This window comes from Gobius niger (genome assembly GCF_951799975.1).
Source record: "Gobius niger genome assembly, chromosome: 18".
Taxonomy (NCBI): Eukaryota; Metazoa; Chordata; class Actinopteri; order Gobiiformes; family Gobiidae; genus Gobius; species Gobius niger.
Genome location: NC_136869.1, coordinates 20,004,041 through 20,022,800, shown reverse-complemented (window position 1 = coordinate 20,022,800; position 18,760 = coordinate 20,004,041). Strand labels below are relative to the sequence as shown.

General features: G+C 44.0%; 2 protein-coding genes across 10 annotated transcripts in view; both read right to left on the bottom strand.

Annotated features, from left to right (window-relative positions):
- The window catches only part of scrib (scribble planar cell polarity protein), a 57,518-nt gene extending 46,619 nt beyond the window's left edge, over positions 1-10,899 (bottom strand). For 3 of the 8 annotated variants that reach the window (XM_079576669.1, XM_079576672.1, XM_079576676.1), the window contains exon 1: positions 9,973-10,897. In XM_079576669.1, the coding sequence (XP_079432795.1) occupies positions 9,973-10,131 (159 nt within the window). In that variant the 5' untranslated portion in view covers positions 10,132-10,897. Of the gene's footprint in view, positions 1-9,972 lie in introns of all 8 variants that reach the window. The other 5 variants (XM_079576671.1, XM_079576674.1, XM_079576670.1 and 2 more) reach the window with 4 other exon arrangements.
- A 338-nt stretch (positions 10,900-11,237) lies between these two features.
- LOC306978175 (poly(U)-binding-splicing factor PUF60-like) lies at positions 11,238-17,040 on the bottom strand. 2 transcript variants are annotated; one of them, XM_079576679.1, is made up of 11 exons: positions 16,940-17,040; positions 16,070-16,165; positions 15,783-15,872; positions 15,255-15,305; positions 14,138-14,299; positions 13,976-14,068; positions 12,973-13,186; positions 12,694-12,893; positions 12,325-12,439; positions 11,869-12,116; positions 11,238-11,798 (listed from the first exon to the last, which is right to left on the bottom strand). In XM_079576679.1, the coding sequence occupies exons 1-11, from the start codon at positions 16,958-16,960 to the stop codon at positions 11,499-11,501; spliced, it is 1,590 nt and encodes a 529-aa protein (XP_079432805.1). In that variant the 5' UTR covers positions 16,961-17,040; the 3' UTR covers positions 11,238-11,498. The 2 variants fall into 2 exon arrangements, with proteins under 2 accessions (XP_079432805.1, XP_079432806.1); XM_079576680.1 differs by lacking the exon at positions 15,255-15,305.
- Positions 17,041-18,760: the final 1,720 nt, after the last annotated feature.

Genomic DNA, 18,760 nt, shown 5'->3' with positions numbered 1-18,760 from the left:
TTCTTTAATCTGCAGAGGACCCTATCCCCATTACTATCTGGTCCCACATGAGCATAGACTTAATTAACACACCGAGCTTGGGGAGAAAGAGCCGTATTTAAACGAGAACACTCCAAAAGTGTGCTGGTCTTGAGTGTAATGTTTGTCCCAAGTGCTGCCTCAGAGCTGTGGCTGCGTGTGGGCTCTGCCGGCAGGAATGTCCGAGGGGAGAGTTGGAGTGTGTGGCGGACAGGAGGAGCGCTGTGAACGGCGAGGGCAGGGCACACGCTCCTGGAGATTCCAGACATGCCTGGGTTTCCTCAAATGTCACATGCTCCGCCACGGCTGTGGTGACTTCATTTAAGACGGCCTGAACAAGAACTGGGAAAAGCTGCTTGTTCCCAAAATCTGCTACTCCTACGTTACACTAATACAGACTTTTAAAGGGTGGATAATATGCCAAGAAAACGTCAACAATGTTCTCTCATGAAATCATATTCTGGAGTTGTGTTCACGCATGTTTGAGTAATCTTTGAATCTTTTGTGGCAACTATTAAATGTGCCGTGACGTCTCCTCACACCTTGCTCCTCCAATTTTGCCCAAGCTCTTCCACGGCCCTTCGTAACCAGGAAGAGCTCTTTTAACTAGAGATGCACCGATCCAGCTTTTTTGCTTCCGATACCAGTTTGAGTATCTGCAAAATCTACATTAACCGATATTAACAGAGAGACTTTCTTACAAGTGGTTTTCTCTGAGTGAAAAAGTGAATGGTCCTTTTATCTCCATTGTGAGATCAATATAGTGATGTTTTCTTGTATACAGATCCATTATGAATTATATCTATTAGAAAACTAATGGATCACTGGCTTGTCAACACTATCCCAATGGGACAGACTATTTTACATTCATATAAACAGCTCATATAAAGTGATCTGATCATTACAACATGTGCATAAAAATATGTCAGATCAATTATTCTTTATCAGCATTTCATGAACTACACTTGGCCACTCAAGTAGTGACCGATTTTATTCATCAAAGTTTCTGACCTAACCTTGATTAGCTGACGTTAGCATTAGCATGCTCCTGTTAGCTTTAGCATGCCGATTAAAGGTGCATTTGCGTAGGTTAAAACTAACTCAACAAGTTGATTCTCCAGGTTCTGCCCTTCAAAATAAGGTACAGCAAGTTGTGTTTTTAAGGTGTTGAGAGCCAAAACTGGTATCGGTTCAGTATCGGATAATTGTAGCCAACACCTATCGTGTTTTTTTCAGTATCGGCTCCGATATGATACCGGTATCGGACTGGTGCATCCCTACTTTTAACCTCCCGCCCAGCCGCTCAGAAAAGTGCTATCTCTGCGTTATGTATTATTGTGGAAAAGAAGACCAAGTTCCGGGATAAAAGGCTTGATAAAAAATAAAAACGTTTGTAACAAATCCACAGCAACAACAATCCCAAGCAATTACGCTCTGAAAGGAAGGACAAAAGTTCAACCACATATATAATTAGAAAGTTGACACAAAAGGAGGCATTGTAAACTGCGAACTTAAAATATCTGACCTTTCAATACACAAAGCCGCAGTAATTAACGCTTGCTCATTCAGTGGTCAGAATCGCCAGGGCATTTCATTTAACACATCAGCCGCACAAGGACAGGCTTCAAGCGCAGTAGCCAGGACTAGGACGTCCTGCACAATAGGCGCACATTGTGGTGGCAGCGAGGCGGAGCACACGCGTGACGCATAGTAGTGTGTACACATCGCTTTGTTGCTTTCACAAATGTCGCCCACTGTGTTCCCTCTGACCTCCGCTGGCCTCGTCTCTGTCACTCGTCTTTGTGGAGGGCAAATGATGCCTATAGGGAAGTGTTCACAGACTTTGGACGTTACTTTGTGTTTAAAGCCACACACAACGTAACACTTCATCCAATACATAGAATAGAGTGCAAGCATTTATTGAATCACGGGTGTAGGTGGAAAATACCTCACCTCCACTTGCCTGACTCGTCACTTCGCTGAGAGCTATAGGGGACCAACTTAAATAGTAGTGAAAGTGGAAGTGGTCGGACACGAGGGAGAAACTTGCATTACATGAAGATCAGCAGTGAAGCGTTTCCACAGACAGAAATAGACAAAACATTCTAACGCGGAAAGTTACACAATATTGTACATCTTATGCAAACATTTTTTCCATAAGGTTTTCCAAGGCCCCAAAACAACATTTTGAATGCCTCAAATGCAACAAGTCTATGCATTTATCATTTCTTAAAATTTTGAAACATTAGATTATACAGAGGAACGGAGTCCAATTCGGATATTCAACAAATTGGGCAAAAGCGGACAATTTAAATGCTGAAGATTTGATCCAAACATCCAGCTGAATGTGCTTTGACCATGTGTTTTTTATGAATTTATGGCATGAGAAGAAGAAATGTAGATGTAATGATGTGAAAATTAAGCCGTGATTAAACTAAAGATGCAGCACTGCTGTATCTCGGGGCGCGCGGGGCTCTCTCTAAAAGGATTCACTTCACTGTTTAACATCGCATGGTTTCGCTTTTCGAACAGAAACTACACAGCTCTTAAAAGGGACAATACGGAGTTTAAAAATGTAAAAAAAAACATGTATTTTCCTCCCCCTACATGTTCCAGCCATGTCCTAATGTGTAGAATGAGCCCAGACCTGCAGAACTGCCTCTAAAATCCTGCACTGTCACTCAAAAAGTTGTTACTTGAAGTGCCGTCATGCACGAGCTCAATATGGAAGGTGCAGTTACACGTTTGACCTGAGGTGGCAGTAGTGAGTATAAAATGGCCAACTTGCATCCAGCCCCTTTAAGTGCTGCGATGGATCTCACAACGGAGCTGAGAGCACAAGGATTTGGATAAATATGAGCAGCTTCAAAGACTCATGATTTGCTAAATATTGTCCCGTTCACCCATTTCTTAAACATTATGTTAACATTAAGAAAATGCAAGCTCTAATTTACCTTTGTATTAATGTAATAAGAGCCTTGATATTGATGAGCAGATGATGCTCTGAATAGGTCGTCCTCCTCTGAGACTTTTCGCACAAGTTTTAACACATTTCTGTTGCAAAATTCGCATTCCATGACTCTGCTCAGATCATGTTTCATTTAGCTCCATTTATCCTGCAGTCTCACATTCTTCCTAACATAAATAATATGCAGCCTTTATATAGGCTATATGAACTTCTTTAAAATACTGTTGCTCATGACGGATTTTTTACAACAGTGTCTGTCAAAATGAAGGCGAGAAATTACTCCTAGCGAAACCACTGATTGGGAGCATGTTTGTTTCTGCGCTGGGATGTAGCAACATTCAGCACGACATGGAAAGTTCCACAGTGCGGCTTTAAATCAAAGAGGTATTTTCTGAAATAAAAGAAATGCTCAATGTTGCGTTTGCTGAAACATTTAGGTTTGATTCCTTCCTCTGTACATTTCTTGGTATTATGATACTTTCAGCCAAGTTATAATTAATCCTTAATGCAGCTTTTACATCATTTTCCAGACACAATCATTAGATTGGAAAACAAAGCTGAAGCGCAGCGGACCTCACAAACACAAAAACAGGGCATTCTTCAGCGCACTTGATGATTTCCACTTCCCGGGATCTAGACACTCCCATGGAAATTAGCAGCAAGAAAAACAACAGCGGCATCAACAAATAATCCTAAACTTGGACCCAAAAAATGCAAACAGAAAGTCAATTTTACTAATGCCTTTACAAAAACGAGCACTTGATTAGACAGATGTGAGGGGCGTAGGTGACAGCAGCACCTCTTAATCCCCGGGACGCTCTGTGCACAGGCTAAAAGAGGCTATCAGGTGTCATGGAGCTGCACAGAGGCTGGTGATGGCAGCGTGTGGCCCGGAGATAAAGGGCAGCACTTGTTTGTGGTTGGTTTTAATGCCAGAGACCTTGGGACATCAGCACCCGGGCAATTCAGATTTTATTTCTTTAGAATAGGGCGGAACAATAGGAGTAAAAGTAAAAAAGTAAAAATGTGATTGTTCGAAAACTTGAATGGATGAGAAAAGGCCGTATATAGTTTGATCAAAACAAAACAAGCGATATTGGAATTGAATTAAGAAAATCATGACAAGAACTGAAAGAAAAGAAGTTTATTCTTAACAAAAGTAATGACGGAAGACCTCAGTGGGTCCCTGATGGTTTCCGTGTGTCCCGGCTCCGACAATTTGTTCTGCTCACCCCCTTTACCATTATCTGTCCTGTATATAATATGATAATGATAATTTTTGGAAAAATAGGGAGGTTTAGTTCGAGATTTCGTTATAGACCCTTTACACATCCAAACTAGTCCTGATTTGATCATGATCTAGGCCTTGAGGTATTTGAAAAGTAAAATTTTTTATACGGTGGTACTGTACAGGTAAAATATAGTACTCTTTAGGGTGGTACTTGGTCTGAAAAGTTTGAGAAGTACTGGTTTAGACAGCGGAGACAGAACTTCATCCACTTGTGTGAGTGAATGAGTGATGATGGTCAGTGGGGCAGAGGGCGCAGATCGGCAGCCTCAGCTCAGTCTACCTACCCCGGGACAGCTGTCGCCACAACAGTGTCTTACTATCACCGAGTGTGAATGAGTAATGACTAAACAGTGTAGCTCTTTGAGAAGCTTGTCGAGCTTTGTAATAAACAAGCGTAATCCATTATTATTCAAAAGGATTAAAACACGAATGCAGAGAAAATAAAGTACTTCATTCATCTAAGACATACGTGGCCATTTTGAAATAAGCTGTGAGGTAATCCCTTAAATACTGCGGATCTCCCTAGCTACAGACACAACACGCAAAACTTCTGACTGCTATGAAAGGCCAGTTTACTCAAGCGGAGCAAACATATGGTTCAAGACATGACCGTGACCCCGAAGTGCACAGCTGCGAGACAACAAAACAATCGAGATCGGCCTGATTCATTCGGCGACAGAGCAGGAGCAAACAAGGAAGTGCTGATGCGGCCATCCTTTCATTTTCCCTTTTAGAGTTCAAACGCCGTCGCCTCACCTTGCGTTAGCGCTCGCAGACTTTTTTGCCCTTTGAGCCCGTATCGCACTGGCGGTTCAAAAGGCCGAGTCGTAAATTGCGCCGGGAGAACAGGCTCACCTTCATGTGCTGACGGGGGGACAGTGTGTGTACATAAGGCAAAGGGGGCTACTGTCCTATCGCGCGGGACCACTGACAGTCCCTTTCAAAACAGCTGCCTCCGCCACCGCACGCATCAATTATTCACCGCGGGCTCGCCTCTTTGTTTACCTTTGAGGCTGCCAACCAAAACTGGAAACACACCGGACTGTGCTAAGCTGCAGCCATGGGAAAACAGTTGTCATTTTCTCCAGTGCGTTCAAAATCCAGTCGGAGGGGTTGCATGTAAACGCACTTAACTTCGGCTTGAGCTGAAAGAGGGGGTGGGGTTGTGGAGTTGTAACTTGTGTGTGTGAAGTCTTAAAGTGACGGGCCATTTGCTTGGTGGCGACTCTCCCACCGCCACCTGACGCTCCATGTCAGCCTAATCTCTGATGCTGGTGGATGGACAGAAGGCATTAAGAGCAGGGAATCCCCAATGGAGCCGTGATCGGTCAGACTAAGCTCTGCTCCCCCCTCCACTGGGTCTTGGCCTGGGACCCACATTTCTTAGAACGTTGCCTACGGATTTCGTGGGGCCCGTGCAATATATAATCGGCAATATCGCAAGAAGCCACGATGTATCGCAAAATCGACGAGGTCTTCCGACAGATCCGTTTCCATTTTGTAAAACCATTACAGTGGACATTATCTGCTCTTCGTCCTGGGTGTCCGGACTCTCTCTAAACCGCTCTTTCACATGCGCCCTTTCCTCTTTACCTCTGTGTCCAGGCACGGAGGGGGTAGAGGGGGGGGCAGGATGTGAGACCAGCTGGTCAGGGGGGCTCAGACAAAGAAACCTGCTGAATCTGCTCTTGCATTAAAATGAAGCTCTCAGCCCGGAGAGGTTCAACCAGATAGAGGGCTCTAGTTTTCCACCAAAGCAAACCTACCTTTTCCTAGTGCCTCTCATTTTCTCAAGGTTTTTGAAGTCACTAACAAACTCCAGGACTGGTCTGCTTTAGACCTTCCAGGCTCTTCAGAACGGCACAGTAAACTTCATACAGGAGAAAGACTGACCTGCTGAATCAAACACCCTGAAAGTGGCAAATATTCAACTGTAGCCGTTCTTGATGATCGTGATACAGGCATTACACGGCCGAAATAAGAATAAACACTTCAGCACGAGGATGTCATTTGAGAGTCACTTAACCCCAGCACGGTGTTTACAAAAGACTGGGGGAGATAAGAGATTTCTATCTGTCGGGTTTATCTGCCTAAAAGGAAACACAAACGACTGAGAGGCTCGTCCTGGGGGTGGTTTTCAAAAGAGACGCACAGGTTTAAAAAGGCTCAGATTGAGAGATTTCACACTGGATTGCCGTCAATGTTAATGTCCTAATTGTAAAACATACAAGAGCCTGCAAGAGAGAAGCTTGAAAGATTCATCTAAACAAAACACACATTATAAATCAGTGGTCTCAAAATCATCTTTGTTTATTGTTTTCTGTTTGTGCGCGGGGTAAAAGGGGTTTCTGGTGCACTGGTGCCGATTATTGCGCAATCAAACTCATTCCATCAGCACCCGCTTTAAAACAAGCTACACTAATGTGGAACAGTGTGATTCATCAATGCCCACGTGAATGCACAAAAGGATTATCATAATGAGCTCTATCATTGCTACACACACAGTCAGGTAGCGACACGCCCCAACCAGGATGTGTGCTCCGCTTTTCGGATAATGGTGAAATGGAGCCGACGCAGGCAGATACCCTACACCGGCTCCATGCGCTGGGGCTGCTGCTGCTGCCGCCCCGCCTGTACCTGCGATCCACCTGCTCCTCTGCACTCCTCTGCAGGTGCCATGACCGCAAAAACAAAACAAAAAAACATAGATAGATGATGGTAGTCTTGGTTTGGAGCGTTTAGCAGCACACATACCCATGACATTGGATATGAGGGGGGCACACGGCAGCGCGGCACTGATGAATGGGCTTCTTTGTGAGCTGTCATGGGACTGGAGACAGCATGCCTAAAAAAGATAATTCCCTCTTCTTTGACAAGCCCAATTGGGAAGCGAGTCTCTTGGGTTGAAAGGGAGTGCACTTTCTGGATGCTTTGCCTTCGATTGTAGTAGATTTTTAAATCAGACTTGGGCTGGTTGAGTGGAGGACGTTTCGCTTCTATTTTCAAAGGTGTCTTTACGCGCTTGTCCAGTCCAGTTGATGATATTTGAACATCTCTACATCTCTGAGAGCCTTCAAAGCAAATGGCTGTTTGGTTATTAGTTGTTTGGGAATTCGAAGTAATTTGTGAAATGTTGGGCTGCAAGGTTTATCGATACCGAATTGCAAACAAGGTTTTGACCACTGCAATAACCTAAGGAGTGATAGATGTCACTTCAGCTGCAACAGATTCTAAAGGGTTTCGATAGACGCCACGTGATTGCGTCCTGGACTTATTTTAGCCACGTGGCTGTCCCCCAGAGGTAATGTTGGAGTTCTAAACTCATCCAGAAGAGTGGTCCACATAAAACCACATATTTTTTTAAGTATTAGTGTGTATTGTTCTAATGCGGGGCAATTTGAGCAAGAACATGTTGTTTGACAGCCTAAAAGTAACATGACAAATCGAAATCGTGCAGCCCTACTCTATACCCATTTATTTAGTAGAATTAATTGGTTGTGTCCTCCTGCATATTGTTGCTACACATCCAATTATACAGGATTTTAATCAATAGTGAACTAGCAAGCTGGTTGATGTTAGCACTACAGCGACAGTACTGCGCCCTGAAAGTTGAGAAATGGGCAAACCCGTGTGGAGAACTGGGAGGTTTGAAGGTTTTTTGGACCACGACTAACACTATAAAATGCACATGCTGACGCGCCTTTCCTTCTTTGTAAATAAAAGAATAATCTGATATAATAAGGCTTTTAATTTCAATGAAAAATGAAAGCATAATTTGAATACTAATCACAAAGATTCATGCAGTACAGCATAACTTGCAAAGGACAAATGATCCCGTCTCCTGGAGCTGCTCTCCCTGTAGTTTAGAGACCTCTACATCTTCTAAAGTGCACGTTTGTGTTTAGTTTAGCAGCTCATATCTCAGACTTGTCGCAGATGTTAATGCTCCTGGTCTGGACGAGCTTCATAAAATGTGCAGTGTGATCCGACTTTAACACATAAATCACTAATCTAATTCCAGTACATCCACAGCACCAGCCCTGGCCCTCGTTGTCAGAGGAACAGATTTATTCATTTTCAAGCGAATTGCATTTAAACATCAAACAACCCCACACAGTCACCAAATATCATGGAAGACAGCGTTTCTGCCTGGCATGGAAACGGCTGATGAAAGAGATACTCCGAGATTAGGCATGTGCAGAAAGCAAATAAAGACACGTCACAGCATTAAGGGGCTAAAGATGCGGGCGGGGAATTCCTCACCAGCTGCTACCCCGACAATCCTTAAAACTTCATCCCATTTCATAAAGACAAAGCGCTGCGTGAGTGTCTTCCAACACAATTAAATTACACCCCTGGCTTTTTCTGAAACGGCTCCTGTGATTATATGGTGCGGGGATGTGATTTTAAAAGAAAAGGTAAGAGGACAGGACTGTTGGGATTTGGGGAAGGGGGGCAATGCAGCAGAAGAGTGGTATAGTGAAGAACTTAAGATACCACCGGGGCATCAAGCACCATCTGCTCACCAAGCTAAAATCCCACCAATATAAGCTATAGGCACAGGCGCCCTAGTGCACAGTGCCCAGTTTGGTTCCAGGCGTGACAACACAATAGTATATCATATCATAAAGGCCTACAATAATAATAGAGAGTGCAAATTGTGTTGTTGTCAAAGTCACCCATACTGTAGATGTTGTGGGGGGAAAAAAGGAAATCATTTGGTGTCTTCGCAACCCCGTGTTTCATCAGAGCGTGTGCAAGAACAAACCAGACTAAAAATAAACCAAAAGTGACAAGTACATCCACAGACTCATTTTGATGAGAATAGGAGGAGACGCGAGAGCGAGACAGCGGCGCATAAGGACGGCTGTAGGTGCTCGTCCTGATCAGGGCATCACCTGTGGGTAACATGGGATGGGTTCTGGACCTGGAACCGTCCTGTCCACAGACTGACACCCGTATGTCTGCGATTCCACGCCTCAAAGGCTGCCGCATGACAGGCACCACGGAGACACTGTCACAATGTGTTCAAGGGTGCTGCTAATAATGTGCATTTGGACTGATTATAAGTGTTGACTTCATAAAGGTCACCGTTTACATCTGAAATAAACACCAGACACAAAGGAAGATAGCAGCAGGACACTATGTCAATTATACCATTGTGGACTGGTTCTGGGTTTATAAAAGCGTCATTATCAACCAATGCCTAATGAATGACTAGAACTGACCACAGAGCATTCAGACCAACCTTTAAGGCTCATTACAATGAGAATCAGCTCTGGGGAAAGAGGACTTGGGTCAATATAACCTCAAATGAAAACCATAGTAGTGGTGCTGCTTATCTCCAAACAAATGCTTTGGCTATGTGAGTGAACCTTTGTCATATTTCAGATGGTAGAAAGAAAGTGTGGGTGTGGACAGGATTACAGCTCATTCCACACATGCCTTCCCACTCTGCATCCAAAGCAACTACTCAAGTGGCCTATGCACCACTTGTTTTGGTGTGTAATGTCTCTGGTGCACCAGCATTTGACAAACACAGTCATCAAGCACTAGAGAGAGTTGACAGGCTGTAAACGTTGTCATAACATTGCTGAACCAAGCTGTGTCACTGTTATGTCATGATTCTAACTGGATTCATGTAGAGGCACGACACCTGCCAGTGCCTGGGTGAACGCGGGCTGGACCTCGTTACCTTGGGTAGTTCCTTGAGCTGGTTGGCATCCAGCAGAAGCTCCTCCAGGCTGCGGCTGTAGCGGTATACCTCATCGGGGACGGTCTGCAGGTTGCAGTGCCGCTTGTCCACCGACTCTACGTGGCGATTGCAGCGCCACAAGGGGATACACTTGAGCATGTCCGGCCGCCTGGGGGTTGTGGTTGCCGGTGCTACTGAACTCTCCGCATCGGGGGCGAAGTAGGGCTATGACCACCAGGAGAAACACTGTATGGGAACGGGCACAGCCAAAGTCACAACAATCACGGAGCTCCCACGAAGAAGTTGAACAGGAGGCCGGAATCCACTTAGGTACAAAATAATCCCTCAGATGCGGTAGTTAGTGTATCCCGTTTCAGCCCCGATGCAAGCCAAGGTCCGAGTCACTTTGTGCCATCCACGCCGGAGTCAAAACAAACACTGGTAGTAAGAAGCCCACGGAGACACTTGAACTCTCTGTGCACATTAGGTCAACGATGCTTTTGCTACTACCACATCCTGGTTTCACGTTGAGGCTCAGCACTGACTAGCAGAACATGCCCAGCAATGCAGAGATGGACTCAATCAGTGGCTAAAACGAAGCGCACGAGCATCAGGATCCCAATGATAACATTTGGATTTCAGTCGTAGGATGAACAGCACTAGATACAAAGCCAGTGGACTGCACAGCCGTACATTTCTCCGGCGCAGCTGTGTTGTTAGTAAGCTCTGGTTAGCTAACGAGGGCTAGCAGTTCACTGAGCGTCTTTGTGCCGAGCTTAAGCTGTCGTTTACAAACACTTCTTCACTTGAGAGCTGTGAAAAAACACCCCATGGCTCGCTCAAAAGATGTCCTCATAACATCCGATATGTGCCACATAGAAGATCCTTGGCGCCTTTCTTCTACCCCTCGGTAGGTACTAATATGCAAGCGGACAGCAGGAGCTGCAGGAGTCGCGCTTCCCACCCCTGGATGAGGCAGGCCAGGCCGGTTTAGCGTGTGGGGGGCTGGGCTTGGCTGAGCTCTCCACTTTCAGGCCTCATGCGTAATCAAAGCGCCACCCAGTGGCGGACTTGTCTTACTGCGCTACAGACAGGGGCCACTACTATAGCCTGTTTACCGTCCATTATCCAGAGGCTGCTTCTCTCCAAGCAGTTTGTAGTTTAGAATTTTAACATCTAACTTATAGTTTTACATTAGAAATAGACATTGGAAACAGTTTACAAAAAAGGAACGTTTAATTGGAGACTCAATCTATATTGTACTAAAAGGTGCACATATTTTAGCAATTTATTATAAAGAATACAGGAGCAGACACCAAACATATGTTCAGCAGTTTGCACACAAAATGACAGCTTTGACAAAGCAAACCTTGACAAACTGTTGCAGAATGACATAACAATAGCATTCACTTTTTAAAAATTCAAATAAAAAAAACATAATTACAAGTTCCATGGCCTTACATCAAAGGCTGCAGTGACGGCCTGAAACGTTAGAGCAAGAGTTTGCCAGGATGGTGAACCAGAGTTTATGCAGAAAGGTCACTGCTGTTAAAACGGTCTTGGTCATACACTTCAGCAACGACTTTTCGACCTCCGAACCATCGGTCATTAAGAGCCTGTATTGCTTTGTTCATTTCTGAAGCATTGGAAAACTCTACAAAGATTTTTACAATAATATCTGCGTCTTCTTCCTCCCCTTGTTTCTCTTGGTATATGATGACTCTGTTCACAGAACCAAATTTGCCACACTCCTCCGTCACTTCCCCTTCAAGGTCATCGTCGATATCTTCTGGTCCCACCATATTTCTGAGCACCATGACTGTAGACTGCAAAAGAAAATGGAGCGTTAGCAGGTATTACAATTTATAAACAAAGAGTGCCTCATTGGAGTCTTGCCTCAGATTTCCGTAGCAGTTTCTGCATGACCATATGTCTAGCGCTGCTGCCTGAAATGCTCATGTGCTCTTGGTCACTCAACATCTCTTGTCCCGTGCCATCCTGTAGCGTTTCCTCCTTCTCCTCTTTCTTTTCTTGAGGATTTGCGCCCACAGTCTGAGCAGAAAGGACGGGTGGCGACGCAAGCACAGGGTTCACCAGACCCACTTGGGGAAGCACTGGTATGGGAGGTCGCACTGGAGTCACACCTTATTTTTTAAAATAAATAATTAAGAAAAATAGTCAAGCGTGCCCTTCATCGACACAATATGCTTTATACACACACACATACACTCACAATGTCAATTAATAAAATGATTGGAGAAATATTCAGGCAACATTGTGTACTGACAGTCGTTTCTTTAGTAATAGTGTGTTTATGTGCTACTCTAAAATCTAGATTAAGATTTCACTTACCAGTGATTACCCCTGGTGCCTGGGCAGCCATAACAGCTTGAGGTATTCCCATTTGCTGACTGAGAAGTTGTGGTGCAGTTAATGCCCCTAGAACAGACGCACCAGCTACAGCCTCCTTCACACCATGATGCCCATGACATCGGAGAGGGGGCACAGAGCAGGGCACAGAGCAGGGCACCAACGTCAACAATGACATTCAGGCAGAATGGACCGTGGGTGTACATTAGAGAACCAAGGTTTTCATTTATATACAGATCTACAAATCTCTCTAAAAACACTCTTGTGGATATAAAGTATTTTGTCTGTAAAAGGGTTATTTAAAACTGGAAGAGTCCTTATTTTTACCCCTTTGGGTGGACTAATACTTGCCTGGGCAGTTATCTTTGCAGTGGCTGCTGCGGCGGCTACAGCCGCTGCAGGAGGCATGCCACCAGGTGTTGTAGAAGTCAGGGGAGTCAGTAATGGCATAGGTGGGGTCACTGCTTTGCCTACTCGTAGATACTGACCACCAAGATCAAAGAGGTTCATAGAAGATACAGCATCCAGAGCTGACTGTGGTTTTTCATATTCTAGAAGTAAATACATTAAGTACATCAATAGAACAGCAATATCAACATGAGCACAAGCGACTGGGGGCTATCAGCTCACCAATGAAGCCAAAGCCTCTGTGCCGCCCAGAGTTGGGATCTCTGGCTAATGTGCAAGACTTGATCCTTCCAAAGGCTTCAAACACACTCTTGATGTCATCATCTGACAGGTCAGGGTGAACCGATGCCACGTAGATTCGGTTATATGCGCGTGCCTCCTCTGCCAGCTGGTCAATGATGGGTTGCGCCTGACCGATGTTACTTGGGCGCCCAACCTATAGCACAGATCATACGGGTAGGGCGACTGAGTAGGGGATCCATAGGGGTAACTAGGCGCGCACTCTGAGGCTGTTGTGATAACTTCGGAAAAGCCACCATCATCCAGGTTTTCTCAGGAAGTCTATTTCAATCTATACGAGGGAAATTTAGAAAGTGTATACTAGAAAAATGCCTACCAATTTTAAGAAAAAAATATACGCACTGCAAAAAATGTCTAGTCCATAAAAAAACACTAAGCCACCATTTATTACTCTGCAGAATTATAAATATGTAGCTAAGAAACTAGTTATTAGCTGAGCAGGTGGCTACACCGAAAATTACCAAATGTCAATTATTGCTACTGCGTGACCCTAACTGTCTGACTGCCTTCTCTGCAAAAGAGCTCCCTGTAAACTTCCTACATCTGTCGAGCGTATTGTTGGGAGAAAGATCTGTACTACAGATGGGGCGGCCAAGCAACACCAACCAGGCGCAGCCCATCATCAGCACAACATGGACATAGAGGCACGTGACACCGCAGGGCGTCTGCGCTGGAGCTCCTAACGGCCTTGGTAACATCATGGAAGCACAACACACAGCAGACACACACACCGCAATGACACACAAAACACGTACCTGAAAATCAACACACAGACAAAAAGAAAACAAATCAGTGTCTTAAAATAGGATACAGAAGCAAAAAACAAAACAAAAGATGCATTGGAACCTTTTCAAAAATAACATATTGGAATGGCCATATGGACACTTTTAAAAACCCACAGAGCACCGCGTGCTCTGTCACTCACCTTTATGTTCCTGCCCCCCAACATGACCGAGTTCATCTGGTCCAGAGCCAGCTGTGCAGCCTCTGGTACGTCATACTCCACAAATGCAAAACCCTGCAAACAATGTGGACAACTGATGAGATTTTACTTGAAAACACCAGCATTTCATGAAACTGCACTGACCTTGTGTTTCATTGTAACAGAATCCCAAGACATATCAATGCTCTTGATCGGACCAAATGGGGCAAAAGCCTGTCTGATGGTGTCCTCACCAAGCTCGTAGTAAATGGAGCCCACGTAGACCCGACACATGATGGCTAGAGCACGTTGTCGCTGCGCAGCCACCTGCCAACCAGGAGAAACAAAATATAAGTGCAAAAGTTAAAATGAAGAGAGCAACCACACACGCAATTTATAGGATTGTCTTTTTCCTATTGTGCTTTTCCCCAAAATAACCAAGAGGCCAATTTAAAAGTGAGAGAGATCAATATAAAGCATTCGGCACAACTCGGAATTAAGTATGAGTTGTAAGTGGTGATGTCCTCACTTGTTTTTACCATACAGCCTCTGTCCTGTTACTAGTGAACAATTCAAAGGGGTAAACACATATGCATTTACATGCACAGCCCTAAAATATTTGTCATCCGTAGCAACTAACCTGTAGTCCATGGATGCAAGTTAGGTAACAAAAAAGTGGGGTTGAAATGAAATCCATTTAAACTCTTGCTGAAAGCAGTGGATGGGTAAGAGGTTGTCGAGCTATGCAACTGTTCAATGGTTTATTTTTACTTCTGTTTTAACCATAATAGACCTAACTGCTACATTGATGAGATAATGGGATGATAATTCAATACACAGCCAATAGTTGACTTTGAGATGGCCAAATAGACCTCTTAAGTACTTCTGTACTTCTCTCATTTTGGTCCAAAGTGATTGCTATCCCTCTTTCATCCCATGCCAAGAACTGTTGTTAATGGGGCAAATGCATATTTTTCAAAAAGACCAACTTTACCAATAACAAAACCCTATGATCAGAGAGAAAATGCTGCCTACAATGTCCAGGAAAAATAGCCTTAAGACCAAGGAATTCAAGGAAGCAACTTAAAGCAGTCCCATTACCCAAATTACAAGAGGATATTCTACATGAAGTTATGGCAAAAGCAGTGCAAACCATGTCTTCTTATAAAATATGCATTCTTGACAAAAGGGCATGGATTGTTGCGAAGGCAACCGGTAAAAGAAGGGTAACAGTCCTTTTTCATTTGGAATGCGCACAGAAAAAATTTAATAATCTATTGACCGATTGTAAAGGTGAGAGAGGATCTCCAAAGCCCATTGTCACTGCTGCCATCTGAAAGACAGTAAAGATGAAAAAGTGCTGAAAAGGAGGTTAAATATCCCTTAGCTGATAAAACGGCATTTTCTTTGCAAGATAGACGGAAGTAATTAAGCTAGTCTCAAGTTACAGTTTGAAGAGTAGTGCCCCACAATTAAAACAAGACACCAAACAGCAGTGAGCAAAACAAGGCCCCATAAACGCCAACTATTTTAATAATGACTAGAGCCTTCACTGAAGATCAACACCATCTGAAAAAAACAGAAGAAGCAAAAGCAGGGGGAACGCGGCCTTCTGCTCTTCCTATGACATGTCACAGGACAGGAGAACCCTCAACTATTGTGTACACGGGAATATCCAACCAGTGATTTCAGTGTTATCAGAAGTGGCCATTCATGGGAGGAAACACTGCTTTGCCTGCCTCTAGTTTATTAGTCTCCACATATGAAAAAATGTTGTGGGCTGCATTAAGAAATTGGAAACGTATCTCACCTGTAGGTTGGTGAGTTGCTGCTGCTGATGGGCAATGGTCTGCTTCACCAAAACACTCTTAATGCTCTGTTCCATGGCATACTTCTTGGCCTAAACATAGCAGATAGATTAGGCTCAACAATTTGCATAAATAGATATCTACCCCAGGGCCACTGTGGCTACAATAGCAGTGTACCACCACCAAGTATGGAGTGAATGAATAATGCAATGTAGCGCATTATTATTTAAACACACACAGCGCTATTGTGACTCCACAGCGCCCCCTGTAACTGCAGGATGGAGCTTACCCTTTGAAGCGCTTCTTGCTGCTCTGAGGTGAGCGGCGGTAGGCCAAGCTTTGCGCCTGTGCCTTGTCCATTCTCCATCTTCTGAGTTTCTCCTCCCTGTATTCAAACATGATTCAAATTATTCCAACTCAATGACACAACCACAAAACAGCGTAGTTCGCAATGAAAGCACTACTCGTAATCAAATTCTATGGAGACGGAGTCAAAATATGTTCACATGCACCAGTTTGTAGCGAGGCAGGAGCCGTACTCCTTACCTACTCAACCCGCTATCTCCGGGTCCAAGAGTGAGGCAGGGGAACTCCCAAGGGGAGCAGGATTGGTCAGAGGCTTTAACGATTCAATTATTTCTGAGGGAAAGAAAATGCCTTCAGACTAGCAATGCAAATATTGGGAAGCTAAAAGAAAAATGAGCGCCATACCGAGATCTGCACGTCTCTGTCCGAGGTAGGGCTAGCTAGTTTAGTGCGCTGCTAACAAGAGCCTGCATCCCTACAATTATTGAGTAATATTACATTTTAAAGAACACAGTCGGATTCTAAACACACACAAGTCATAGCGGGGTCGAGATTATACTCGTACTCACCACCCATCCAGCGACAAACGACACAAGACGCGATCATTTTACCGATTTTTTTTTTTACAGGCCTGCTATGCGGGACAACGAATAATGCTTTTAGCTAGCTAACCGTTGTTGGAAGCTAACCAGCGTTAGCGCCTACGCTTTCGTCAGTAAAACCCGTTTAATAAACATGCATCGTGCATTTAACCTATATCACAGTCGTCTAAATACTTGCACGCCGTGTTAACAATAGGATTGTGCATCTAAAGGTCAAATATAGTTTTAAAAATACGACTTTTTTTATTTACCGCAGTCTCCGTTACCGCCATACGCACGCCCTCTTTGAAGGCCCAGCAGTGTGTCCACACTTATCGCGAGATCTGTCTTGTTTCAATGAAAGGTCTCGCGTTATTTAGAATTCTGCAGCAGCGAATAGCACATGCGCATATCATTATGATCACTTTATGATGTTCTTTGGTCTCCGTATGTGTTTTATATGTAGTTAATGGGGAGACTGATAATAGCTTAACCTCTTACTGACAAAACAATCGAAGAGATTATCTCCGGTCTGAGTTCATGTACAAGCTGCCTTGATTAGCAGCTTGTTACCACAGCTTGCTCACTTGAGACTGGAGCATTTCCGAAGGCCTGCAGTTATTAAGGCTCTTCTAAAGACGAGATGCCAGTGCCACAGTACTGAACAACTACTAACCCCTGTCTTATTTATTTGAATATTCTTTATGCATGCCCCTATAACCTTAAGTTTTATAGCTTATTTTCATCTAAATTCTGTGCTATATGTTTTATGTTGCACGTCTGCACCGAGAAAAAATCCTAGTTTGTGAACCTGTTCCCAAACAATGGCAATAAAAACTATTCTGATTCTGATAAGTCCTAGAGAAAGTAGCAACAGCTCACTTACTTTCTCCTGTCTAACAATGTGTTTGATATTTTCCAGTCAGGATTCAGGCCCACCACAGCACTGAGGCATCTCTGATCAAGGTGACAAATTATATCCGCACCAAACTGTTTTGCCTGCCTTGGGTTTTAGTTCTGCTGAACCTGAGCGCTGCCTTTGACACAGTGGACCACGGGATCTTACTTCACAGGTTAGAAAACTGGTTGGGAATCTCTGGTACCGTTCTAAACTGGTTCAAGTCCTATCTCGAGGACAGGACGTACTTTGTCAAAATTGGCAACTGTGTATTAGACAAAATTGTGAACAAATGTAATTCTCACACACTGGGAAACTTGCAAAAAATGGGTTTTATTGCTTTATTGCAATGTTTCGGCTCCAGGCCTTCAGGCAAAAGATGCCTGAAGAAGGCCTGTTACGAGCTTCACGCACGACTTCTCCTACGCACCTGGTATGAATTAGATGTGTGAAGCACCCGCTTTCTTCTATTAGACAAAATTGCCATGACCTGTAGAGTCCCCCAGGGGTCAATCTTGGGACCCCTCTTAATCAACTCAGATCTATGGGTTCTATTAAAGAAGCACATCAATGCAATAGCATCAGCAGCTTTTTACCATCTGAAAAACATTGCTAATATCAAAGGAATAGTGTCAAAACCAGACTTAGAGAGACTTATCCATGCATTTGTCTCCAGCAGGTTAGACGACTGTAACGGCCTGCTCACTGGCCTCTCTAAACGAGCTATCAAAGCTACAGAACATCCAACATGCTGCTCGAGTCCTGACAAGAACCTGGAAATACGAACATATTAGTCCAGTGCTCCGGTTTCTGCATTGGCTTCCTGTCACTCAGAGAATAGAATTCAAAACAGCTCTGTTTGTGTACAAGTCTTTTCACACTTTTGGTTTAGCACCAAAGTACATCACAGACATGCTAGAGCCATTTGAACCATATGTGAACTTCAGGGAGGGACCTCCTGGTGGTTCCCAGAGTCAATAATAAACACGGTGAGGCTGCGTTTCAGTTTCATGCAGCTAAAATCTAGAACAGTCTTCATGAGGGTGTGAGACAGGCCTCAACTCTGACAATGTTCAAATGCAGGCTGAAGACAGTTTTTACCTGTGCATATGACAAATAAAAGTATTTTACTGTAATGTTTTTTTTATGTTGATGTTTTGTGGATTGATTTGATCTGTTTCCTTGTAATTTTATG